The 26,761-nt window shown below is 43.5% G+C and overlaps 1 protein-coding gene across 2 annotated transcripts in view; it reads right to left on the minus strand.

Moving 5' to 3' along the window:
• Positions 1–18,905: 18,905 nt before the first annotated feature.
• The window catches only part of SOS2 (SOS Ras/Rho guanine nucleotide exchange factor 2), a 330,826-nt gene continuing 322,970 nt past the window's right edge, over positions 18,906–26,761 (minus strand). For both annotated transcript variants that reach the window (XM_030214043.1, XM_030214042.1), the window contains one exon: positions 18,906–20,684. In XM_030214043.1, the coding sequence (XP_030069903.1) occupies positions 20,190–20,684 (495 nt within the window). In that variant the 3' untranslated portion in view covers positions 18,906–20,189. The remainder of the gene's footprint in view (positions 20,685–26,761) is intronic.

The raw sequence follows: 26,761 nt of genomic DNA on the forward strand, positions 1-26,761 counted from the left end.
CTCCGGCGACAGGCGAATAGTTAGGGGCTAAGGCAAAATCCAAAGAAGTTTAATAGACAGGAGATGAAGTGACGTCAAAACGCTGAAACCAATTAGGTCAATCTGAGTTTTCCCTTCCCCGCGCAGCCGTCATCCCCGTATATTCAAAACAAAGCAAGCAAACCTATGAGCGGTTGCATCGCCTGGTAATGGTCCACTAAAACAGACATCATGTAATGAAAATTAGGTGCTTAACATTCAGAGTTTCTATCTATTTATTTGTTTATGACATTCATATCCCACATTTAACATGTATTAGGTTGAAACCTGGGCGCATTTGAAAGCTTTTTTTTTTTCACCTGTGCCTAGAACTTGCTCCTTCTGTTTTGAAGAATGCAGTGGTATATTATAAAAATGCACTTAATATTGTTTATTACTATTATTTACTACTGGTTGATATACAGCAGAAGTTAACCAAGTCAACTGTATGCTTTGTAATATTTTTAATAGCATTTTTCTCAGTCATTACCCAAATACAAATAAAATTATAATGTTAATATAATGTTAATTATACGACCATGTCTGCCTCTTATGGTAGCTTTTGTTCATTAAAGTTGTGTCAGAAAAATATTTGCAAGTGCGATTTTATTATGCAGGCAAACAATACACCAGCAAAATACAAAATAGCAAGTAGCACAGTATTAGTCGTCAAGTTTATACAAAGTTGATTAGTTTCAGTGGAAAATATGTCTGTTGGCTGTCTGCTATGTGAATATTCCATCACTGTTTAATTATTGCTACCAAGTGTTACATATTCAGGGCATTTGCCTTAAACATAGATTGTTTACATTTGTTTATCTAGAACTTACATGCACATTGTATTGCTTATTAAACCCGAAGGCAAAACCAAAGTGTGGTTAAACAATTTGGTATAAACTGTGTTATGACTTTACTTGTTATGAAATGCTTTGAGTCCTACTGATCTGTACATGTGTTGTGTTATTTTGGCAGGTGGAAACAGTCAGGTGGGCTTATAGGGAGGGAGGGGAAGGGTGCCTTTTCGGACTGTTTTGCCCCTGAGCCAACAAAAGTAAGTTTTCATTAAAACTAGAGACACCCATAGGAATATATAGGTGTCTAGCATTAGTGGATGCTAATTTTTACCACATGCTAAAAACGCTAGCTTGCCTACAGCGCGGCTTAGTAAACATGGTCCTAAGTTTGTTGAAAAGTTAAGGAATATCTAAAAAAAAATTAAAACATAGAAAATTCAATATAAAAAGACCAATTAAGATTTGAGTGCTTGATTCATGTGAGGAATGTGAGGAAGAACTCAGGAAAGTGTGAAACTCAATTTGAGAACCAAGACAGGTTGAATTGGAGGTGCTCGAGTTAGGGTTAGGCTTTGTTCCAGACATTTTAAGATCCTTTTCAATTGAGAATAGCGTCTACAAATTTGTAAGGAAATTACAACTTTAGAGTATATTTTCATGATAAACTTCTCACTGTGGATATATTTGTTATGAAGCGTGTCTCTAGATGGCAGCCACCAGGAACTATTGACCCGGCGATTTTGACATTTGGGGATTTTGTTTTGAGAGATCTAGCAGAGTTGGAGAAAATTAGTCCCTTCAGGAGTGGTTCTAATTTAACGAAACTTCAATGTGAAGCATTGAAAACTTTGAAGGACTCATTACATTTAATAATAATGTAAGTGGACACAGGAGGTGCAACTGTAATACAAAATAAGGAACAGTAGGAATTAGAGGCATGCATTCAACTTTCTGATAATAGTACCTATAGTTTGTTGGGGATGATCCTATATTTCAGTTGAAGGAGGAAATCAAACTTTTGATGACTTCAGCATTAAATAGGGGCATGGTGACAGGTAAAGAAGCCCAATTTTTAATGGAGCAATATCCCAAGATGCCCAAAATCTAGTTCATTCTGAAAATAATTAAAAATCTTCAGTCTCCCCCGGGTCATCTATTAAGAATCCCATTCTAGAACCTTTGTCCCAATTTGTGGATACATTTTTGAGGGATGCAGTGGTTAAAATGCCCTCTAAAGGACACAAGTCATTTTTTGAGACTTCTAGAAGGGGTGAGGGTTTTGTTGGAGAATGTCATATTTGCTACTTTAGATGTCACTTCTTTATATACAAAAATTTCACAAGATGGAGCGATAGAGATTACTAGGAAAACGTTTGTTTCAATTTTTTGGGATGAAAATTCAAAAACTGCAAAAAAATTGTTCTCTCAACTGGTTTCCAGTAGAGAGAAAGTCCATTGTGACCTTTATGGACTAAAACATCTAAAAATGAATCTTATCATATTTTAAAGTAAATTGTAAATGACTGTCCAAGGAGTTGTTACAAGTATCTTTCAATTCGTTTTTTATTTAACAAATACAGTAAACATTGTACAAGTTCCAGTTTCTCAACTCAAGTCATTTTCCACCTCCGTCAATTACATGTACATCAAATATAGCATTATGGTTACAACTTTTTAATTATGAGAATCCTACTCTATCTCCCCATTCCCCCCCCCCCCCCTTACCCGCCCTCCCCCTTTTGTCCCATCCCTACCAGGGTCGCTCTCACTCCAAATTTCTTTCCTATGTCCTATGTTCACATATTTAACAAATAACTCCTCGCTGCTGGCGTTAATGTATTCCACAGTGGGCTCCAGCGCTGTGTAAATGCTTTTTTGTACCCTTGTGGTTGCTTGTTCATTTCCAATCTTTCAAATCGCATGAGCTCTATCATACCTCCCCGCCAGTGCTGTATTGAGGGTCTCTTCGGAGCTAACCAATGCTGTAGAATGGCTTTTTTCCCAAAAATTGTGGCTCGTAAAGCAAATTGCTGCATTCCTTTTGGGGTAGGCCGTGGTAGTTTCAGGTTACCAAACAATATTCCAGGTTGTGGTCGCCACGCCACTTTCCAAATTTTTGAAATTTCTTGCAGTAATAATCTCCAAAAGTTCCGGATGTGGGGACATGTCCAAAACATGTGCCCCAGCTCTGCTCCCTCCAATCCACACTTGGGGCAAGCACCATCTGGGGAGAGACCCATGTGGAAAGCACGCCGTGGTGATACATGTGCTCTCAGCACTACTTTGTACTGCAGCTCCCAATGTCCCACAATTGCCGTATAGTGTCTCATCCCCAGAACATGTTCCTTAATCGTTTCCTGCTTTATTATAACTCCCAAGTCCTCACTCCAGGCTATTGCCAATTGTACATAATCCAGCTCTGAGAAATTGTCCTTAATGTATCGATGATGGTATGCTAGTGGGACTTTCTGTTGTGCCCGGAGAGAGTAAACCTCTGCTAGTTCTTCCTGTACGTCCTCTGCCAGGAACTCCCACGGCAGGCTTTTAACATAATGATGCAATTGAGCGTAGTAGAACTGGTCCACTAGTTTCAAATTATATTCGCGCCTCAGCTCCTCAAATGTTTTTATGCGACCTTCCTCCATGATCACATGTAATAAATGTGTAATGCCTTGTGTCTTCCAATCTTGGAAAGTCTTGTGTAGCATTCCGGGAGCAAATTCCGGGTTACCCTGTATTGGTAAGTATGGTGTTACTGTAGGCTTGAAATGATAGATACGACAAATCCATTTCCATACCGCTTGGGCTGAACTATAGATTCCAGTATCTCTCAGTTCCTGTGCAATTTCAGCCCTCGGTGTTTGCACCACATAACCAAGATGTAAGCCCTGCGCCATATGGCTCTCTATTGCTGTGGCTGAAAAGTCTGATGTCCCTCTATACCAATCGTTAATGTGGCGCATGCCACTAGCCACTGTTAGATGTCGAATGTTAAGGAGGCCCATGCCTTCGTACTCTTTCGGTGTCTGTAGTACTGCCAGCGGTATCCTGGCCCGCCTTCCATTCCACAGGAATCTTTGTAAAGCTTTATTTATCTTTTTTTCATCCTTTCGAGTCAAATACAGTGGTAGCACCTGAAATAAATATACCCATTTTGGCACAATCTTCATGTTGATCACAGCTATTCTACCTAGGAGTGAGAGCGGATACCCCTGCCACATCTGCAGCTTTGCCTGTGTAATCCCCAATAAGGTGGCTACATTCCTCGTGTATATTTTTGTAAGGTCATTTGTGATCATTACCCCCAAATATTTAAATTTCTCCTTTTCCCAACTGATGTTTAGGCTACCTTCCCATCTTCCCTTATCTTCCTGTAGTACTGACAATCCTGTGGATTTATGGAAGTTTAGAGTAAATCCCGAGTGGTCCCCATACCGTGTAATAGTTCTCAACAGCACTGGTACTGATTGACCTGGATCCTGAAGTATCACCAGGAGGTCATCGGCAAAAGCCAGTGTCTTTACCGTATAATCTCCCATAACCACTCCCTTTATCTGATCTTCGCACTTCAACTCCCTCAGCAGAGGCTCCAGGGTCAGAATGAACAGCAAGGGTGAGAGAGGGCAGCCCTGCCGTGTGCCTCTGTGGATTCTGAATTCTGTGCTGCGGGTCCCATTAACTATCACTGATGCTCTTACCCCTTTGTACAAAGCCCTGATGGCCTCCTGGAACCAACCATAAATCCCCATATGATCCAACACCCCAAACATGAAGTCCCAATCAACTTTATCAAAAGCCTTTTCGGCATCAAGACTTAAGATCAGTGCTGGGGTGTTGGCCATAGTGCATTGCGCCATTGCCAGTAATAGCCTTCTAGTGTTTACCCCCGCTTGTCTTTGGCGGACAAAGCCTACCTGCTCCTCACCTATGATCCTGGGCAATACTGGGGCCAACCGATTCGCCAGTACTTTAGCAAAGATTTTTTGATCCACATTTATTAGGGATATGGGCCTATAAGAATCTGCACAGTCACCCGGTTTCCCGGGCTTTTGGATCAAAGAGATCAAAGCCAAGTTTTCTCCCTGTGGCAATTCACCCTGGCTGACAGTCTGATTATAGTAGTCCTGCAATGCCCCAACCACCGGTTCCGGAAGGAGCCTGTAAAATTCTCCTGAGAATCCATCCGGTCCCGGGGCCGAATGCAACGGAAGACCCCTAACTACCTCTTGAATTTCTCTCCCTTGGATAGGTCTATTTAATAATTCTAGCTCATCAGGAAGCAGTTTAGGTAACTGCAGGGTGTTCAAGTATTTCTTAAGCTCTTTAGTAGTTGGGGTTGGATGCTTTCTATACAGGGTAGAGAAGTGTTGTACTATGATTTTTTCAATTCCCTCACAACTGGTTTCTATCTTCCCTTGAACTCCCTGCATAGTTGTTATGACTCTGTTAGATTCCCATGTACGCATTAGCCTACCTAACATGGGGCCTGTTCTATTCCCATACTTTTGCAGTTTATACTTCTGGTATAATCTAGACCTAGTTGTTTTTTCATGTATGTGGGAATTTACTGCTATCTGAATGACCCTCAAATGTTCTCTGGTGGCTGCCGTTTGCATACGGATATGAGCCCTTTTAGCCTTTGCAAGTTGTGATTCTAAATTCAAGAGTGCTCTAGCATTCTTCTTATGCTGTTTCTGAACAAAAGCTATGACTTCACCCCTCATCACTGCCTTGGCAGCCATCCAGAACAACTTCGGGTTCTCTTTGTGTTCCACATTAAAGTTGGCGTATTCTTCCCATTTATGAGTTAGATATTCCCTGAACTCCCTGTTTGTGAACATGTACCCCGGGAAACGCCATCCCGTTCCTTTTTGAAAAAACAACGGCGCCTCTACTTCTACCCAGACCATTGAATGGTCAGATACCTCTTCAGGACCAATCTCAGATTGTATGACCCCTGGGAATAGGTTTACCGCCATTAATATATAATCAATTCTCGAATGCGTGCCATGGGCTCTAGATTGATGTGTGAAGTCTTTCTCATTTGGGTGCATTGCTCGCCAAACGTCCACTACTCCCAGGGTCCGCATGAATATACTTAGCGCCCTGGAGTTGTTACAAGTATTGAATTGTTCCAATTCTTTCTCAGTGCCTTGCCATATAAAAAATGTCATGCAAGAATTGTTTCCAAAAAGTGACCAATCTAAACTCAGTGGCTTGATACAGCTTCATGCTTTCAAAGCGGGCGACATATAATGTTGCCACAGATGGAGCTAAAGTAGCTCCCATGATAACTACACCCTGCAGCTGTTTGAAAAATCCGTTACGCCAAAAATAACTATGTGTAATCACTAATTCTGCTAATGTCAAAAAAATCAGTTGATATCCTGGGTGTCCCTTGACTAATTTTTGTTTAAAATTAAGTAGCTGTTGGAAGGCCAGCACTAGTGGAGCTGAGAATCTCTTTAGATCTACAGCCGCTACATCAGGAGGATGACTTACTGAAAGAGATAGAATTAAAAAAGGTTCAAAAGTGATAAAGAGGATGGAACTCCTTTCATATGAGGAAAAGGCTACAGAGGTTAGGTCTCTTCAGCTTGGAAAAGAGATGGCTGAAGGGGGATATGATTGACATCTACAAAATCCTGAGTGGTGTAGAACGGGTAAAAAGTGAATTAATTTTTTTACTCTTTCAAAAAGTACAAAGACCTGGGGGCACTAAATGAAATGACATGAAAATCCTTTTAAAACAAACAGGAAGAAATATTTTTTTCACTCAAAGGATAGTTAAGCTCTGGAACTCGTTGCCGGAGGATGTGGTAACAGCAGTTAGCATATCTGGGTTTAAAAAAGGTTTGGACAAGTTCCTAGAGGAAAGGTCCACAGTCTGTTATTGAGATGGACATGGGGGAAGCCATTGCTTGTTCCGGGATTGGTAGCATGGAATGTTGCTATTAATTGGGTTTCTGCCAGATACTTGTGACCTGAATTGGCCACTCTTGGAAGCAGGATGGACCATTGGTCTGACCCAGTATGGCTATTCTCACGATAAAATCCTTGATGCAGTAAGAATACTAAAAGGACATTTTAAGACAATTCAGGAATGTTTTCTGATCTTTTGAAGCTGAAATTATTAAATACTTTGACACTCACCAGAAAGGACCTAAAGATCTGAATTTTCTATCCCATTAGAAACCATAAAATTATATTGCTTTGCTACTAATCACCTGTCCATCTCTTCCTCTCACCCACCCAGCTCTCTGTGTTTCTCACCTAATCTACCCCACCCCCTTCTTGTGAGACTGTCATTAGAATGCTTTTATGTTTCACTTAAGTAAAGAGGTGTGGTAGCCGTGTTAGTCCACTCTTATATATTCACTTATATATTCTGATATGCCAACATTTGCTCATTTCTGATCTGAAGAAGGTGGTGTTACCTTTGAAAGCTAATCAAAAATGTCTTGTTAGTCCAATAAAAAATGTATCATCTTATTTTCTTTTCTCTGTTTTGTTTTATTTTTACCTACCTTTAAAATGGACTAACATGGCCACCACACCACTTTACTTAAATTGTTTACAAAGACTGCCTTCTCATGGTTGGTACAGAGAAAGCCTTACAGGCAAAATCACAGGGATTTATAATTTGCATAAACACTGTCAATTCCCTCTCAACCACAGCAAGCTGAGCCTCTTGCTTTGTTCTCATCCCTCTACTGATTGCCTCTGATCCTATCTCCTGATGTCGGGTCCCCATGGCTTGTGCAGTTCCTAGAATAAATGCTCGACGCCCCCCCCCCAACTTCTCACTGGCTGAGGTCACACATGGCCAAAGCTATGGTCCTCACCATAGGGCCAACCCTAGGCTATGTGCCACCCTAGGTGACTCATCAACCATTCACCCCCATTCACAGTTCAGCATCTCACTTTCCCTATTCCTCACCTCCTTTCCCTCTGCTGTTCAGCATCTGTCCTTTCCTGTCAGAGGTTTCCAGCATTTCTCTTTCCATCTCCCAGAGGTGCCCAGCATCTCTGTCCTTTCTCCCTCCCTTCGCGATTATCCACCATCTCCCCCTGCCACTGCCCCCACCACCACAGCCAAGTCAAGCCTGCAGCAGAACACCATTCAGCATCTGCCTGCACACACACAGGTGCTGAAAGGCTTGTCACCAATAGTGGCTTTAAAGAGGTGCCCCATCAGCTCCAACGGCACTGCATTACTGCACCTCTCAAATTTATTGCTGCTTATTCTGATACTACCAATGCAGCCCACCTTGACATCACTTCTCCTGTTGTACACTATTTGCATTCCTGCCTCTGATGCAGCCCAAGCTGGTGCCAAGACCCCACAGTAATTAATATCTGCAGCCTGATTCTACAGGTGCACGTGAGCTAACCCAGCCTCCCTTCCAAAAAATGTGCTTTCAGAACAGATAAAAAATTATAGCTATAATAGAAGATACTGACACCTTGTGGCTATTGCTGCTACAGCATCCTCTTCCCTTTTCCATGCAGACAAAAAGAATATACTGTTATTAGCAGAGCTGTCAAGATACCCATGCCAGGAGGGAGACTTTTTGGCCAGTCCTGGTTTTAAACATACGTATCAAAGCAGTGTAGTATTTGTAGTCCATGATTCTAACCGTTGAAATCAGTGCTGCAGATCCCATAATGCACCAGGTTGAGACAGGACCGCCGAGGGGGGGGGGCAGTGGGGACAAAATTCCCCGGGCCTGGGCCTCCAAGGGGGACCTGGCACCGCAGTCTCACCTGCCTGCCTCCTCGGCTCCAGGCCCCCTGCATTCAAAGCGGCACAGATTGCTTCAGGCCTTCCCTCCCTGTGTCTCGCCCTCACGGAAATCGAAAGTTACATCAGACGAGAGCGGGACACAGGGAGGGAAGGACAGAAGAGAGGCGATCTGCGACTGCCGCCTTGAATGCAGGGGGCCCAGAGCCTTGGAGGCAGGCAGGTGAGACTGCGGACTGCAGCGGTGGGGGGGAGCGACGGGGTGGCAGCAGTGGGGGGAGTGACAGGGGGTGGCAGCGGTGGGGGGGACAGAGGCAGGGCGGCCTTGCCCCAGGCCCTGCCTAGTCTCTCGGCAGCCCTGGGTTGAGATTGGCAGAAATCCAGTACCATCCAAAAAGTCTCCCTACTGGAATGGGTAACTTGGCAGCTCTGTATTAGCAAATAAATTAAATCTTTCATTATGGCAGTGTTTTATGCCAGATAAGAAAACTTGATAAAATAAAGACTATCAGACCACTACTACTAATACTTATAATTTCTAAAGCGCTACTAGACATACGCAGCGCTGTACACTTGAACATGAAGAGACAGTTCCTGCTCGACAGAGCTTTCAATCTAATTAGGACAAACAGGACAAACAAGAGCTAAGGGAATATTAAAGTGAGGATGATAAAATAAGGGTTCTGAACAAGTGAATAAGGGTTAGGAGTTAAAAGCAGCATCAAAAAGGTGGGCTTTGAGCTTAGATTTGAAGACGGCCAGAGATGGAGCTTGATGTACCGGCTCAGGAAGTCTATTCCAGGCATATGGTGCAGCAAGATAAAAGGAACGGAGTCTGGAGTTAGCTGTGGAGGAGAAGGGTGCAGATAAGAGAGATTTACCCAGTGAACGGAGTTCCCGGGGAGGAATGTAGGGAGAGATGAGAGTGGAGAAGTACTGAGGAGCTGCAGAGTGAATGCACTTATAGGTCAATAAGAGGAGCACACAGTCCTTACACAAAAGATGTGACACCACCCTCAGCACCAAGGAGCTGCTGAAGTGAAGATGAAGCCCAGAACCAGTCCAAGCCGTATTGGGTTAGCTTAATCCCTTATGCTAATAATAATTTCACTGCTGTCTCTTAACATAGTGAATCTGTCATAAAGCACCAAAAGACATTCAGCAAACAGATTATGTATTATGTGATATTGTAATCTGCTTAGTTGTAGGTGGAATATAAATAAATAAGAAGGCTAGATGGCTAATACGGTTGCCATATGGGCAGACGAGAAAGAAAAACTGCAGAAAATGGGATTATCTACTAGTGGAGGTTTCTTAAAACTTAAGAAGACCTGTGCTGCATGCGGTCACACACAGGGCTGGGGCCCTATGCAGACCAATTTGGTGGGGCCCCAACCTAGCCCCGCCCCATCCTAGCCCTGCCCACCATAACCCCGCCCCCACCCTAGCTCCACCCCATTGATAAGATTATTTCATTTTTAGAAAATTTTTTTCATGAAATTTCAAATAAAGACAAATTAAGCTAAACTTATACAAAAAAACTGATTGAAATAATAAGCACAATGCTATCATGAAACCATAAACAGCACTAATTCCAAGGACAGGACGAGTTACAACCTTATGCGTGGCATGGAAAGGCAACTGTAATTACACCGGGCTCTAAAACACCAGTGCACAACCTAGTGAAAAAAAAAAAAAAAAAACCCCAAAAAGGGCTGCAAACTATACGCTAGCAGAATACTGCACCTTCCTTGATCACACCTGAAAAACACATGAAGGCAAAATACTGAACTGGAAATTTACCTCAAGAAGTCAGACTCAGCATGCAGCAATACTACAAAAATTGAAACTTACATGAAAAATATCACAGATGCACATTTCCAAAAACTGACATATTCCAATTAATAAATCCTGAATAAAATACTTTTTTCTACCTTTGTTGCCTGATCATTTAGTTTTTCTATTCACTTTGGTCTCAGTGTCTTCTGTTTTATGTAGTCTTCTTTCCATCCATGTGCATCTCCTTCCTTTGTGTTTCCTTTCCTCCATTCCTGCCCAACATTTCTCCTCTCTTCCCTGCCCTCCCCCTCCTTATAAGAAAAGCTATCATACCTTGCCTTTGAATGGCACAAACTTGCTCCAGCTCCTCAACTTGACTTTAAGTCGCACTTGCACCGCCACCAGCGATGGCTCACCAGCACAAATGAACCACCAGATCATCACTTTAATGTAAGGTTCCATTTGCAAATATCAACAAGAGTAGTAAGACCACTTTAATTCAAAAAAGGTTCCTAATTCCTTATAAGAAAAAGCTATACCTTGCCTTGAATGGCACAAACTTGCTCCAGCTCGCTTGACTTTATTTTAAGTCGCACTTGCATGCAGCGCGTTGCACCGCCACCACCAGCGATGGCTCACCTCCTGCACAAATCATGAACCCCACCTGATCATCACTTTAATGTAAGAGTAGTAAGACCACTTTAATTTAAAAAGGTTTTATAAGAAGAAAGCCAGCCCTGGCAGCCTCATCATTCATGCCTTGTCCGAATGGCACTGGGCAAACTTGCCATCTAAGTCACGGGGCCAGCCCCCCAAAACACTTTGATACGACCTTTGAGCTTGTTTTCTTTTGAGGTCCTTTAATTTTATTGTACCCCTTGAAGTAGAAAGGTCAAGCAAGAGAATGATCTAATTCTTGCTTCTATAGTATCTCTGAAATGAACTCAGAAGTGGCACACAACAATGATATACTGAGACCACATATTCAGCAAAATTATTGCAAACAATAAAAGATATCCTTTCAGTCAGCCACCCCCACTATACTTCTGGTGTTTTTCTAAATCCATGTGGAGCTATTATGACTCTGCCCTCCTGTGATTCTCTCATCACTTATCCATTTATTCATTTCATAGACTCCATATCAACAGAATAAATAAACTAAGAATCCACCACTGTAACATCTCAGCATGCCACATAGAGGTGATAATATGTGATGGGGCATACAGCCTGTGCAGTGTGTGTGATACAAAAAAAATTTGGCTTTATCTTCTGTAGTCTCCCCAAAATCAGTGTTTAGGAATAAGCAAATTAATATGCCAAATCTGCAGGGCTGGATCAACAATTAGGCAAGAACAGGCTTTTGCCTAGGGTGGCAGCTTCTGAGAGGCAACACAGAGAAGTGGCAGTCTAAGCAAACAGGTCCTAAAAGTGGCAGAAACTCAAAGAACTATCAGCACATTCTTTTAGCTAAGGGAAAGCCCTGAACAGGAGACTGAAAGCAGGCAGAAGCACGGGCAGAGAGAAGACCTGGCTGGGTTTGACTCCAGAGACCAGAGCTAAGCTAACACACCTAAGCACACATGCAAGGTTCCAGAAACTGAACTTGATGTCTCAACCAAAACAGCATCATTCATACCTTCCTTGCCCGAATCACTGGGCAAACTTGCTCCAGGCGGCGGTGGTGGGTCAGTGGGTGTGGGTGCTCCAGTCCATTTGAGACTTTCTTCTTCTTCTAGTCGCACTGCAGCACAGCACTTCGGCACTTCTTGACTCCCCAGGCCCAGCAAATCGACGATGGCTCGCAGCTCGCTCACCGAGACCAAGGCTCCGACCACGCTCCAGCTCCTTTCCCTTCCTGCTCAATGACTCCCGCCCGCCCTCGCGGAAACAGGAAATACCAACAGAAGGAGGCGGGACATTGAGCGGGAAGGCAGAAGGGAAAAGCTGGGGTGAGCCATTCGTCATGCCTGCTGCAACTGTCTGTCTTCTGTGTCGGGGCGGGGCTGGGCCTTTGAGTTCTGCACTATCGTTGTGCTGCTGGGAGTGGGACTGGGAGGCGGGAGCTGGCGGCAGTGGAGCGAATCGGCACGCGCGAGCGGGATCAGATTGATGACGTGATGATTGCAGCAAGCGGGGGGTCAGAGGGAGAGGCAGAGTTGAGGCGCACTGCGCGGGGCCCTATGCGGCCACCTCGATCGCCTCTGCCTAAGACCGGCCCTGGTCACACACATAGGAGTCAACTTTTCAAAATTATTGGGGGTGCTAAGCCCAGTGGAAATAACCCCTCCCTGGACACATACAAGGAATTTTCTCAATATTGGGGGTGCTCAAGCACCCCCAGAGTTGGCTCCTATGGTCACACAGCTTCATAGGCTGGCTAGGTGTGACAGAGGCAGTATTCACAATCCTAGGGAAGCCGCATTGAGCCTGCCATGAGTGGGAAAGCGCGAGGTACAAATGTAACAACAAAAAAAAAGGTATTCCCCAACATTGCATTATGATGGCTCTTATTCATTATGTTCCCGATGCTCAGAAGTAAATGCGGACACTAGAGGCCATTAGCACTGGACTAGCACCTGTGTTTGCTAGCACTGAATGCTCAGAGCTGACAAGAGCATGAAATTAGCTCGCCAGCTCTGAGCACAATGAGCACGCAAATGCATGCTAAAGAGATCATCTTGTATTCCTCCTCAATGCTCAGCGGGCAGCACACCAAACAAAAGTGCTCCTTCCATAGCAAACCCTATGCCAGCTCAGAGAGCCATGGGGAGGAATGGGGAGACCAGTGTTGCAAGATTATTTTTTGTTCTGGGCTGTCTTGAAAAACCCATTTCTCTTTTATTTACCTTATCACATGGTCCACAGCAACATGGTCAAAACGCCAACAGTGACCAGAGTACAGGTAGGCGCATGGAGGAAGAAAGGCAGGCAGGGGGAATGATTAAAGGGAAAGGGAGCAGAGTAGCACAGAAAAAGTAGGTAGCAATGCTGAGACCTGGAAGAAGTCTTTTCTACTTGCACTGTTGGCACCTCTTCTTCTTCCTCCTCCTCTCTCTGGTGTTCTGGGCATGCACTGAAGAGCTGTGCTTAACACACAACTCTTCAGCAAATGCGTCAGACAATGTCCTCTCACTTAACTCTCTAATGCTCAATGCTATGAGCGTGCCTATATTTGCATCTCATTAGCACCGAGCATTAGGGAGTTGTTCTGCGCTGATCCAGCGGTACTTCTCCAGCACTGTTCAGTACAGCACCAGAGTTTTGAGCATCTGGGCCTGTGTTGAAAGACATTGATATACAGGGACCTAATGATCAGTTGAGGGTCTTGGGCAAAGACCTTCCTTCTCTCTTCCATACTATCCTGCCTAACACCTTCCTTCTCTCTTCCCTTACTTAATCTCTATACAATACTAAGTGTATCTGATATCATGGAATGACTATGTCATAACAAACTCTGTAAGCCACATTGAGCCTGCAAATAGGTGGGAAAAATGTGGGATACAAATGCAATAAATAAAAAAATTGTCAACTGCAGTGGTGGCTAAATAGAAGGGAGGGAAACCCAAATAAGGTGTGAAGGGAGATTCAAGGTGCCATAGTCATTGTATGTCAGTATAAGTTGGAAATATAAAGGAGGGAGAGTCTTCTCAGTCAAAATAATAGCACTAAGATGCATTTCTATTTCTGCAGCATTAGACATGACATCGTTCTCCTGGTTTAGCTCCAGTTGCCTATTCCATGGCTGGATTTGAATGAAATAATGTAGAAGAGCTGGAACCTCAATAGGGAATGCTCCTACCAAATTTCAGTCAAATTCAAAGGTACATACATGAAAATGGCATGGTATTCTATTGGCTATGGTATTTGATCCCAGGAGCTTCCTAGCACTCCCTAAGAGATCAATGTATTTTTGGCCCTTTTTTTACCACTCTTTATCCAGTCTCTCAGCTGCAGCCCCTATAGTTATATAGATGAGATCTAGATTTTTTTACCCTGTCCACATTTTCACCTAATATTTCCCCCCTCAACCATCACCTCCAATCAGTTTTCACTTGGCTCTGTGATTATTTCTCAACTTATTTAAATGTAAAGCTATCTTTCCAATCCTCAGATTCTCTGTCCTTCCCCCTTCAATCCAGAACCAGTTGTTTTTGACTTCAAACTTCATCTCAAGAATCAAATTGATTTAGTAATTTGCTCTTCTTTCTTTGCCCTCCATTGTATCCATTCAGTGAAATCTATTGCCCTGTGACAGTTGATCAGAGCTCTCATATTTGCCCTAGTTTTTTCAAGACTCTTATTTCAGCACTTTAAATAATGTGCCGTTTCTTCACCCACCTTAAATAGCTTCAACGCTTTCAGTCTAGGGTTATCAAATTACTCCACAATGCAGCGAAGATGAATGACATCACTCCTCTACTCATTTCAGAGTGGAGGCTTCCACTGACAGCAAGGAACAAATTCAAAATCCTTAATCTTGTATTCAAGTCTACTTGGCTGAGCTCTTCACCATGCTGCATCTTATACATTTTGCTCCTCAAATTCTGCTCACTTTCAGGTTTTCATCTACCCTTGTGTTTGCGTTTAGATGTCACTGGGTCCTTATAGAACTCCCTTCTCCCTGACATTCCTTTTCCAGTTCTGTTTAGTAGCACCAATTAGAGAATGACATGGGGATGGGGACCCGCAGTAACCAAAGGGGCGGGGACAGAGTTTGCGGGGACACATCCCATGGGGATGGGGACAGATCCATGGGGACGGGGCAGGTATGAGGACAGAGCCCACAGGGACAAACTTTGTCCCCGCATCATTTTCTACTTTGAAGCCTGTTAATGACTGTTATTTATGTTTGAGTAATGCAGACAATGATATTTCGAAAAACAAGCAAACATGCTGGCCACAACTAGCAAAATTTCCATGGGGGATCCTGTACATCCTGGTACCAGCACATCTTCTAAGAAGACATATTTTATTGCAGGAAGGACTGTGGATGGCAGCAGAGCTAGTCTGAATCCTGAGATTGTTGATGACTTCTTATTTATCCACAGATTAAAAAATCATAACAGTGCTTCATAGGGCATATTTCTCCCCTCTAGGGCATACAGAACGGGTTGTATTTTGTACCCCTGGACATTTTAACAGGGTGGATTAGGATTCCTTGGGGTAGTAGAAATCAGCAATTGTTAGGGTTGGAAGGGTAGAGGGTGGTGGAGAGGAGGGTTATTATAGCTGCTCGGTGTTATTGTTTTCTATTTGTAATTTATACACAACAGTTGCACAGCATATTGTTCCTTTTTATACTTTAATAAAAAGATTAAAATATAAAATCACTAGTAAGGAAGGCCCGTTTCAAATCACAATGAAACGGGCGCTAGCAAGGCTCCCCTCCGTCCCTTTGTGTCTCCGCGTGTCGCTGGCCCCCCTGCAGCCTCTGTGCGAATGTGTGACCCTGGCCCTTTTGGCACACCCCCCGTGTGCTCCGCCCTCGACGTAATCGCGTTTTGACGCGAGGGCAGAGCAGAGGTACAGTGCAGTACAATGTTGGAGCTGAGAATGTGTTCTGCCCTCAACGTCATAACGTTTGACGCGAGGGCAGGGCCCACAGACTGTGATTTTCTGTGGCTTCAGAGCTTCAAACTTACGAACCTGGCTTCAGTGACGTCAGTGCAAATAGAACGTTGAGGGTGAGTTTTATATATATAGATAATTGTTCAAAGCTTCTGCAGATGAGGACAGCGCCCACAGGGACGAGGTGGGGACAGGGACAGAACCTGCGAGGACGGAGACAGGGCCTGTGGAGACAGAGCGGGGATGGAGACAGAACCTGTGGGGATGGGGTGAGGATGGAGACAGAACCCACAGGACAGGGCGGGGATGAGGACAAACTTTGTGTCTGTGTCATTCTCTACCACCAATGCTTCACTGGCAGAGTAAGACAATCTAAAACATGATGAATAATCAAAATCTTTTAAAAAGGAGGTACATAAGTACATAAGTAATGCCATACTGGGAAAAGACCAAGGGTCCATCGAGCCCAGCATCCTGTCCACGACAGCGGCCAATCCAGGCCAAGGGCACCTGGCAAGCTTCCCAAACGTACAAACATTCTATACATGTTATTCCTGGAATTGTGGATTTTTCCCAAGTCCATTTAGTAGCGGTTTATGGACTTGTCCTTTAGGAAACCGTCCAACCCCTTTTTAAACTCTGCTAAGCTAACCACCTTCACCACTTTCTCTGGCAACGAATTCCAGAGTTTAATTATACGTTGGGTGAAGAAACATTTTCTCTGATTTGTTTTAAATTTACTAAACTGTAGTTTCATCGCATGCCCCCTAGTCCTAGTACATTATTGGAGGAACACTGCTGTCATATTAACTTTGGTGATTTACCTTTTATACATCATCTTTAAAAGAAAGCCTGCAAACAGTGAGAACAAAAGTATTTTTGGTGATCAAGGTGTTAATCTTTGCACCAGACAAAGCACCTAGGCTGACTGGTATCTATCCTTTCACTACTTGCTGAGGAATACATTTAGTTTTGCCACACCAGCATGGCGTCGATGGGCCGATGATCAAAGGCCAACATGGAAACCATTAGTACTGGACTAGCACCGCATTTGCCAGCACTCGATGATCAAAGCGCGTGTAATAATGAGCTCACTGGCTCTGAATGCCAAGTGCACTAAACGGGGGAATATTCCTCCCCAATGCTCAGCGGCCATTGTGCCAAACAAGGGCACTGTTCCCATAGCAAACCCTACGCTAGCTTGGAGCTGGCATTAGGGTTTGCCAGGGCATTGAGTGGGAGACCCTGCCCAGCATGCTTCCAGGCTCCCCCAAACACAAGGGCCTGGAGGTCCGGTGGACCTCCACCCCCTGGCTCTGAATGCTAAGTGCATGCAAAGCTAAACAGGGGAATATTCCTCCCCAATGCTCAGCGGCCTTAGGTTTGACATGTCCAGGCTGCTTTTTTTTGGGGTTTTTTTTTTTTTTGACAGCCCGGACTTGTCAAACCTCTTCTGTGGGAGGATTTGTGCCTAAGCGCATGCCCAGGCACAACCCTCTTGCAGAAGTCCCCCGATGATCAGCACTAATAACATGCATACATTTGCATGTTATTAGTGCTGACCATAGAGAAGTTAATGCTCCATACTATTCTGGACGTATTTTTTTTCCCTGTGCTATTTGGAACAGTGCAGGGAACTAATCATCGGGGCCTCAGATACTGCACACTGATTCCTTAGCATTATGTCTGCTTTTCCTCATGTGCGATACTATTTGAATGCTCCTGTTCTCAGCATGGATCAGTATTTAGCAAGGTCAAATGCATGTGGAAATTAGCTTATTAGGCTTGTACTATGCACCAGCCAATATAGTACTCACAACATATTTAAAAGTCTGCAGCATGATAGGAAAACTGAAGGGTCAATACAGAGGGATGAGACAGAAAGGATTCTAAGCATACACATTCACTGCACAGTTGCAGTTTCTGTAAGGCCATTTTATGATTTTACAACAAAGTATGGGAAAATATGCTATATCATGGTGCAATACTGTTATCAGGCAAATTCAGTGATGTGATAAGTGTCTCCAGTTCATATGAAAACTGGACAAAAGAGACAGGCCTGGCAGTGCTCAGTTTCTATGCTCTTGCCACTGTCAAGTCTCCTAAAGTAGCAGGTACTGTCTTATAGGTAAGAAGACTGACCTGTGCTCTGGACTTGGCATCAACCACTACTTGAAGGAGAATGGTCAGCTTGAGAACCTTATGTAGTTCCGTTTCTCTCTCCCTTTTTTTTCTCATTGTTTTTCTTCTTTTCTCTTCTTCTATCTGTTGAATTTTTAGAATTGTAAGCTGCACAGATATTTTATCACTTGTAGGATAGCAAGACTGAAATAAACTTGGAAACAATAACTACATCAACATACTATCCAGCTTTGTACCCAGCTATTCAAAACAATGGTGATCATTTTAAGCAGGAATTCAGAACTGCCAAGAAATGCTTTTTCTGAAATGCTCATAATTCTTCCACAGTGTATTTACTCATACTACAGCTTCTATCTAATTATTTGGCATTTAAAGGAGGAACTGGAGCTCTTAAGTCAAGATGATGGTAAACTTTGAAGAGATTCTTTTTGAAATGGTAGGAATGAAGCTTTTAGTGTAACTATCGCTGAACTCGAGATTTGGCAAGTTAAAGACTTTAGGGGTAGGCGGCTTAAATTACACCTATTTTTTTAAAATTGGAGACATACACAGTTCCTGGGCGGCAAAAGTGAAAGATAAAGCCCATAATGTGTCTCCTTCAGCAGGTCCTTTTTTATTATTATTATTATTATTTTAGTTCAGATACAGCTAGTGAAGCACAAAGTGAAAGCTGAGATAGCTCAAATGACAAGGATAGTCAAAACCAGTGCTTACAAACAAGCCAGCTGCACCATACAGGCCTTAGCCATGAGTCAAGGGGACATGGGTGAACAGCTCATCTATCACAAATGAAAAATATAATAAATTACAATGCCCCCTCACCGCCCCCCCCCCCCCCAAGCAAAACACCATGCAACCGAGTAACCCCCTTACAAAGTAAAACTGAGGTGATTTATTAATCTTGTTAAGAACATGGATACAAAGCACAGTAAAGGCCACAAACCAGTTAATAAAATCTGTGGCTTTTGGATACTTTACAAATGCAGCTACAGCACTAGGGGTTTTCTCTGTCCCCCAGATTTGATAGCAAGCAGTTTAATTAGTAAAGTCATATCCAGGTTTAAAAAAATGTAAGAAAGTGGCAAGTGTTTCTGGTTTCCAAAAGGGAATTCATGATAGTGAGAGAACATTATTAAGAAAACATTGATTCAGGTCTTGAAGGCAAAGTCTTTCTGCTTTAGCCATAGATTTTCTTTCCACCGAATACATTTGCAAGAGGAGCAGCAACAGTGTGTGTGTAATGGGCCTCAGGTCACTTTATACAGGTTATTAGCATTATTTGGAAATATACAATATAAACAAAACTGTACATTCATGGCAAATAACTTTGCTCTCAGGAATAGGCAGCTCATTAGCTTAAGACACATTTGCCCACCCAAACAAAAAGGCACATCTGAGGAAGATGCATGCTTAATACTGGGACATCTTTTTTTCCCTCCCACTAACAAGGTTAGGTAGTCCTCGTTTCAAATGTCAAAAATAATATAAAAAAAATATATAGTGCATTTTGACATCTTCATTTAGATTTCAATTCATTTCTGATTCATGTTCAGCAGCAAATTAGAGGAGTTTAAGACAGGATTCCATGTTTGAGACCAGCAGCCATCATATTCACAGACTTCCTAGGCTTACACAAAAAGGTACAGCGGAGGACAATGATCAGCACTCCCTGTCTTGTTGCACAACTGTGTGATTCCACCATCTGAAAGCAAGGCCACTAGTGCTCAAAAAAGAAAAACCCCACACAACCACATCCTTTCTAGTTTTGGCTGAGTGCAATGAGCTTATTTCAGCTTAAATTCCTTTAGTGTCATTAACAGTGCAAAATGTAAAACTGTTTATACTGGCGTAATGGTCAGCACTGAGGACAAGGCCATGCTGCTGATCACCTGAGCATAAGACATGATGGGAGTGTACAGAGAACAGCACAGGATGTATTCATACATTTCAATGATGTTCACAATTTGTTTCTATTTTGATCAGCAGCACATTGTTATTTCTGTAGGAATATTATTTGCAAATGTACTAAATATACAGCGCCTTTCCTGCACGAATAAATTAAATTTTTTTTTTTAAACTAAAAGGATAGAAAGGTGGGGCTTTTGTATTTTTTTTTCCAGTGTCAATGACTGATATGGCTGTGGTCATTGAGGGGCTTCTGTGTGCTCCAGTAGAGACAGTCTGTGCAATGGCGGATGGGACAGTTCCCTTTTGTAAGTCTTTGGTGGCAGTTTCGGTAACTGGGGGCTGGAATTCTGTCTAGGAGGGACAGGGGGCGCTGGAGAATGAGCAAGGTTGTTGTGACTTACACTAAGCGCGCAGCAGCGCCGCAGCACTCGGGGAGAAGGGGTGCTGGGAGGGGTGTTTGGGGAGTTCGGGCAGGTGCTGACTTCTCGGAACCAGTCCAGATCCTTGTGAAGACGTCCTACTGGTGGCGGCTGCAGGCTCAGTGGACAGTTTATGAAGTGCTCAGGAGGCCTGAGTGGTACTGGAGGAGGCGTATCAGGGAGAGGGTCTCTTGGAGGTGGCGGTGGAGGGCTATGCAGAGGTCCATCATATGGTACTCGAGGCTGGATCCTTGGAGGCGGAGGCTGTCTGGGTGGAATGGCAGGTGGGTCGTCCTCCGATTTTGAACTTCCCTAAAATATAAATTGAACAATTAATATTAAATCAATGTGTAAAGCAGCTTGTCTCTTGAACAGGCCAAATACTTAAGATGAGATTAAATCTACACAGACACCACATCAGAAACTATAGTGCTAACTAGGGTGTAAGCGCTGTAGGACATTTTGCCAGATCAGAGCACTGCCTGAGATCTTAAAACAAAATTCCCCCTTTCAAAATATTGCTGCTTTTAAGTTGCTGCATTATTTTCGTATATCGTAAAGAAGGGAATCACATTAAATGGGGGAATCTTGAAAAGGCGGTTATTAAATCCCAATAAATACAGTAGAACCCTGTTATAATGCAATGTTTGGGATCCATAAAATATCACGCTAAATGCGGGATTGCATTATATCAGGGTTAATGGAAAATGAACAAAAATAAAGCAAAAATTGATCAGCTGCAAAAGATTTATTTGGGGCAAAATGCTCCCATCATTTTGGCTACTAGGAAGTACCTTGAATAAAATCCCTTCCCTTTTCCCCCTGGTGGAATGGCCTGCAAAAGGGAAGAGTTCCTTTATAAGCAATTCCTGATGTGGATAGTTTAATTTTGATGCTCTTGGTGGGCAATTTGGAGGCAATCTTTCCAGATGACATGTATAACCCATCTAGACTATTTGAGAACTCACTTGGGCTACCTTTTTGTGAAAAAAAAAATATATAAAATAAAATTCAGCCTCCCTTCTACTGGAAAGTCATCTGGAATGGTCATGGGAATTGTAGCCAGTCAAATACTTCCCCCTTGCTTTGATTAGGGACCAGTCAAGACTTCTGGGCCCTCTGCTGCCGTGGGTGGGAATGAGATCCATGATTTGTCTGGGTAGGCTGGGAGAAAAGGAGAATACCTTTGCCTTTGAGAGTAGTGAGACATTTGCCAAAATACCTCCTGATGTGGAGGCTGAGCTGGGAGTGGGCTGGGAAAGCAACTTGATTGTTTCAGCCTGTTTTTTGATGAGAACTGCAGCCTCTTGTCACAAAAAAGATTTTCACCCTAGCACAGAACATCCACCTGCTTCTCCTGAACTGCTGGTTCCAGGTATGAGGCATGCAGCCAGGCACGTCTACACATCCCAGTTCCAATAGTGGAGACCCTAAACGCCATATCAAAAGCATCATAGGTTGCCTAAACCATATACTTTCCACACTCCTGCTCTTTGGCAACTAGCTGACAAGAGTTTCTCAGCTTTCTCCTGAAGGAGAGTGTCTGCAAACTTTGCCACACTGTCCACAATGTTCCACAAGTGCATGCTCATTAATAGCTGATAAGAAGATATTCAGAAAGTACACAAAGCATTCTGAATTTTCTTCCCAAAAGATTCAAAATTTCTAGCCTCCATCCCCAGGGTCACCAAGGAATGTGCCTTGGAGCTCTTGGCTCTTTGGAAAGCGGAACTGACCACCACAGAATAGTGAGGAAGCTGGAGCCTTTGAAATCTTCAAATCCTTTGGGCTGTATACACAGTCAACCTTTTTACTGATGTGGTGGATAGAGGGTCTCCCACATGGGCAGACACATTCCGTCTGAAATTAAATGCAGAAAAAACTCAATGCCTGGTACTCACCTCCCAACACAACACCAACGAATTCAACGCGATAAACACACCAAACCTAAACCTTCCAATCTCAGAAACGCTAAAAATCCTTGGAGTCACTATCGACCGCCACATAACACTGGAAACCCACGCAAACAACACAACTAAGAAGATGTTCTACTGCATGTGGAAACTGAAAAGGATAAGACCACTCTTCCCAAGATTCGTCTTTCGTAACCTAGTGCAATCCCTCGTCCTCAGCCATCTGGATTACTGCAATTCATTATACGCAGGCGGCAAAGAGCAAACACTGAGGAAACTTCAAACAGCCCAGAACACAGCAGCCAGACTCATCTTCGGAAAACCAAAATATGAAAGGGCAACACCACTACGAGAGAAACTACACTGGCTTCCACTGAAGGAACGCATCACCTTCAAGGTATGCACACTAGTCCACAAGATCATCTACGGCGAAGCCCAGCCTACATGTCCGAGTTGATTGACCTACCACCCAGAAATGCTAGGAGATCTTCCCGAACATACCTCAACCTCCATTTCCCTACTTTCAAGGGCGTGAAATACAAGACGCTACACGCGTCAACCTTTTCTCACACGAGCACGCAGCTTTGGAACTCACTGCCATGCAACTTAAGAGCGATCCACGAACAAGCATCCTTCCGCAGATTACTGAAGACCCACTTGTTTGAGTCAATCTACGGAAAAAACCAAAACACATAGAGTCTACACTCACTTACATCAATGCATCACACATCCACTCAAGATCTCTCATTCCCCCCAATTCCACATTACTCATACATATACTTACAGGAATAGGTAAACCATGTGCCTAAATGTCTTAACACTACCCTTAAACTTCCTATTATTTCCTCCCAAAGTCTCCCTGTTGATGTCCCATTGTGATATTCCTAATGATAATTTGATTATCATAACTTGTACAATGTAACCCATAACCAATTTGTATCAACTGTATTCTCTGTATTCATATCTTATTGTAAGCCACACTGAGCCCGCAAAGAGGTGGGAAAATGTGGGATACAAATGCAAACAATAAATAAAATAAATAAATCTGCATCAGCTTTCCATGCATGGGGACTGTCAAACAGTAGGATGTCCAATGTCTCAGCCCTGGGCTCATCATCTGAATTCAACTCAAATAGAAAGGACTTAGTCATCTACTGTACAAAATCAATAAAAGGAAAGCTTCCCTGGAGGCAAATTTCTCCTTTCATGTGGAGGGGAGGGTTTGATGGAAGACCAAGGGACCCCTCCCTCTGACAGAACCTCTGATTTCTCCTCAAGAGTGGTCTGAATGTAACTCACATAAGTACACCTTCAGAGACATCTCAATCTGAGCCTGCTTTGAGTGACTCACATAGCGGTCAGGCCTGGGCCAAGGGCAGAGGCACTGGAGACCCCCAGTTCCCCAAAGAGTTTCCCCTCCCACCCCCACCAAGGGACTGAAGATCAACAATAGTTTGGTTCACATCAGTTCTAATGTCCTTTGAAGCCTTGGCATCGAAATCCATGGGCAGCATATGGGGCTCCAGGAAAGGCTGGATCTTCTGAGATGCTGGTACCGATGGTCTCAATGCCATAACCTATTGTCAAGAAAACAGGTATGCCATCTGTTCCTGGAGAATGGTCCTGGGTTGCTCTTTAAAGGCTACCATTGATGAAGACTGGACATCAGCCAAAGAGGTCACACCCTTCAAAGGTATCTGGGGCGTGTCAGCTGGTCTCAGTTCAATGGAGGCCGTCGCACCCCTTCCAGTTCCTGGAAGGGTGAGTTACCCTCTTGTCAGGGACATTCTGAAGACATCTATAACCTTGATGACTTGATGCTCTCAGCACCATGCTTCAAGGGAGGTCAATGATTATGTTTCCTGGCCTCAGCCTGACGCATCACATCAGCGTCTCTTAGAGACAATGATGATGAATCCTTCCTCACCCTCAGGTGAGGATCAGAGGATGTTCCAATCGTTTATCATTTTATTGTTTATTAAAAGTGCCAAAAATCTTTTCACACTGCTTTTCAAGACTATTGATGGAGGAGTAGTCTAATGGTTAGTGTAGTGGCCTGATAACCAGGGGAACTAAGGGGGCGTGTCAAGATGGTGGCGAAGTCAGACGCTGAGTGAAGTGCTCCTGAGAAGCTGGAGAGGGCAAGCAATTTTTCCTACTCAAAATGCTGCATACTAAAGCAAAGCAGCAGTGAGAAATGGTGCCCCCCGCCCTCCTCAACCTCCACCCCTCCGACCCAGCCGAACATCAAACGCTTCCCTCCCCGCTTCCTCGATGAAAATGAGGGAATGAATCCCATAGCGCTGACAACTGGAGAAGGGGAGTCAACGCTGGGAGAGGAAATCTCCCTGTCTCCACCATCGACAATGCTGCCTCCGTGTCCGGCGTCGACTGTGGAGTTGGGGGCGATTTATCGAATTGCTGGAAGTGCGACGAGAGGATCACCAAGCGAGGGACTAACTCCGCAGAAAACGCTGTGCTCCGAGGTTGATCCTCGTGAGAAAACGGAGATAAGCCTAGAAAGGATTTGGCTAATGCTGAATAAAATGGGACACGACATGGCAAAAAACATCAGGTGAGGTAGCAACTTTTAATTCTAAATCTGAAGAACTGAAAAGTAACAGTTGATTCAGTAAACAATCTCTAGACGAGAAACTGAAAGAGCGACACTCATTGTCTCACTTGTATTTGAGCAGGATCTAAATGCGATCAAGAGACTGTACTTTAAGAATATTAAAACCCTCTTCGGAGGTGAGAAAGTTTGGATTTATCCTGATGTTATGAAACAGGCGCAACAAAAAAGGAAGGCATTTCTTGTTATGAGGAAGGGAACTGTGGAGTTGGGGGGTTCTTTCCTCTTAGCTTATCCGTGTAATAAGATGGGTGAAACAAAATAATATATTTTATTCACCAGAACAGCTAAAATCCTTCCTAGACTTGAAGCAACTATGAATTACAACGATAGGATTATATTCAAGGAAACGCCGCATTGTTTAGTAAATGTTGTTCTTCTAAAATCTTCTCTATTCATAACACCCCCCAGTATTTGGAGTCTAAGGAAGCATAATAACTTATACCTTGTGACTTGTTTTTCTTTGTATTTTTAATGAAAGAAATGGTATTTCTTATTCTTTTCCTTAATTATGATTGATGAAAAATAGTTTTTCTATGTCAAGAATTTTGCTGTATTTCTATGAAAAGGTGTTCTTGTTATAAATTCTAATGTCAATAAATTAAAAAAAAATTAAAAACAAAAAAAACCAGGGAACTAAGTTCATTTCCACTGCAGCTCCTTGTGACTCTGGGCAAGTCACTTAACTCTCCATTGCCCCAGGATACAAAATAAGTGCCTGAATATGTAAACCGCTTTGATTCAAACCACAGAAAAGCGGTAAATCAAATCCCATCCCCTTCTTGACATCTGCAAACAGAGTTTACAAGAGGAGGAATCATGATTGGGCTCCAGGCATTGCAGGCACAGTTATCTGTTGTCTGTCGTGGACATGATCTTGTTGCACCAGATGCATTTCTTGAAAATACTGGGAGTTTTGTGGGCATATAGCGAAGATATTTACATGTAGCAGGTATTCTCCAAGGACAGCAGGCTTCTTATTTTCACAACTGGGTAGACGCCATCCCGTGTCGCCCAGTTTGGCAAAATTGCCAGAAGAAAAATCTAGAGCTTTCAGGAGTGTAAGCCACGCTCCAGCGCGCATGTTTAATACAAAAGCAAAAACCAAATAAAAACATGGAACAGACAACTCCAAGGAGAGGTGGGCGGGATTGTGAGAATAAGAAGCTTGCTGTCTTCGGAGAATACCTGCTACAGGTAAGTATCTTCGCTTTCCTCCGAGGACAAGCAGGCTTGCTTTCTTCTCACAAGTGAGGAATCCCTAGGATCCAGGCTCACCCAAAACAACAAACACTGGTCAACCTGGCCTCGCAATGGCGAGGACTTAATGCAGATTAACCTGAACTATATACAAACTAGATGAGAGTGCAGCCTGGAACAGAATAAAATGTGCCTAGGAGGGAAGAGTTGGATTCCGGACCCCAAATAGATTCTGCAACACTGACTGCCCAAACCAACTGTCACGTCGGGTATCCTTCTAAAGGCAGTAGTGAGATGTGAATGTGTGGACAGAAGACCACATCACAGCCTTGCAAATCTCTTCAATGGAAGCTGACTTCAAGTGGGCTACCGACGCAGCCATGGCTCTAACATTATGAGCCACATGATGACCTTCTAAAGTCAGCCCAGCCTGGGTATAAAGCAAAGGAAATACAATTTGCTAGCCAATTGGATTTGGTGCATTTCCCCGAGGGTGACCCTCATCCTGTTGGGATCAAAAGAAACAAAAAGCTGGGCGGACTGTCTGAAGGGCTTCGTCTGGTCCATGCAAAAGGCCAACATTCTCTTGCAGTCCAAGGTGTGCAAGCAGCTTTCACCAGGATGGGCATGAGGTCAGGGAAAGA

This window comes from Microcaecilia unicolor, chromosome 9 (genome assembly GCF_901765095.1).
Source record: "Microcaecilia unicolor chromosome 9, aMicUni1.1, whole genome shotgun sequence".
In the NCBI taxonomy this organism is placed as follows: Eukaryota; Metazoa; Chordata; class Amphibia; order Gymnophiona; family Siphonopidae; genus Microcaecilia; species Microcaecilia unicolor.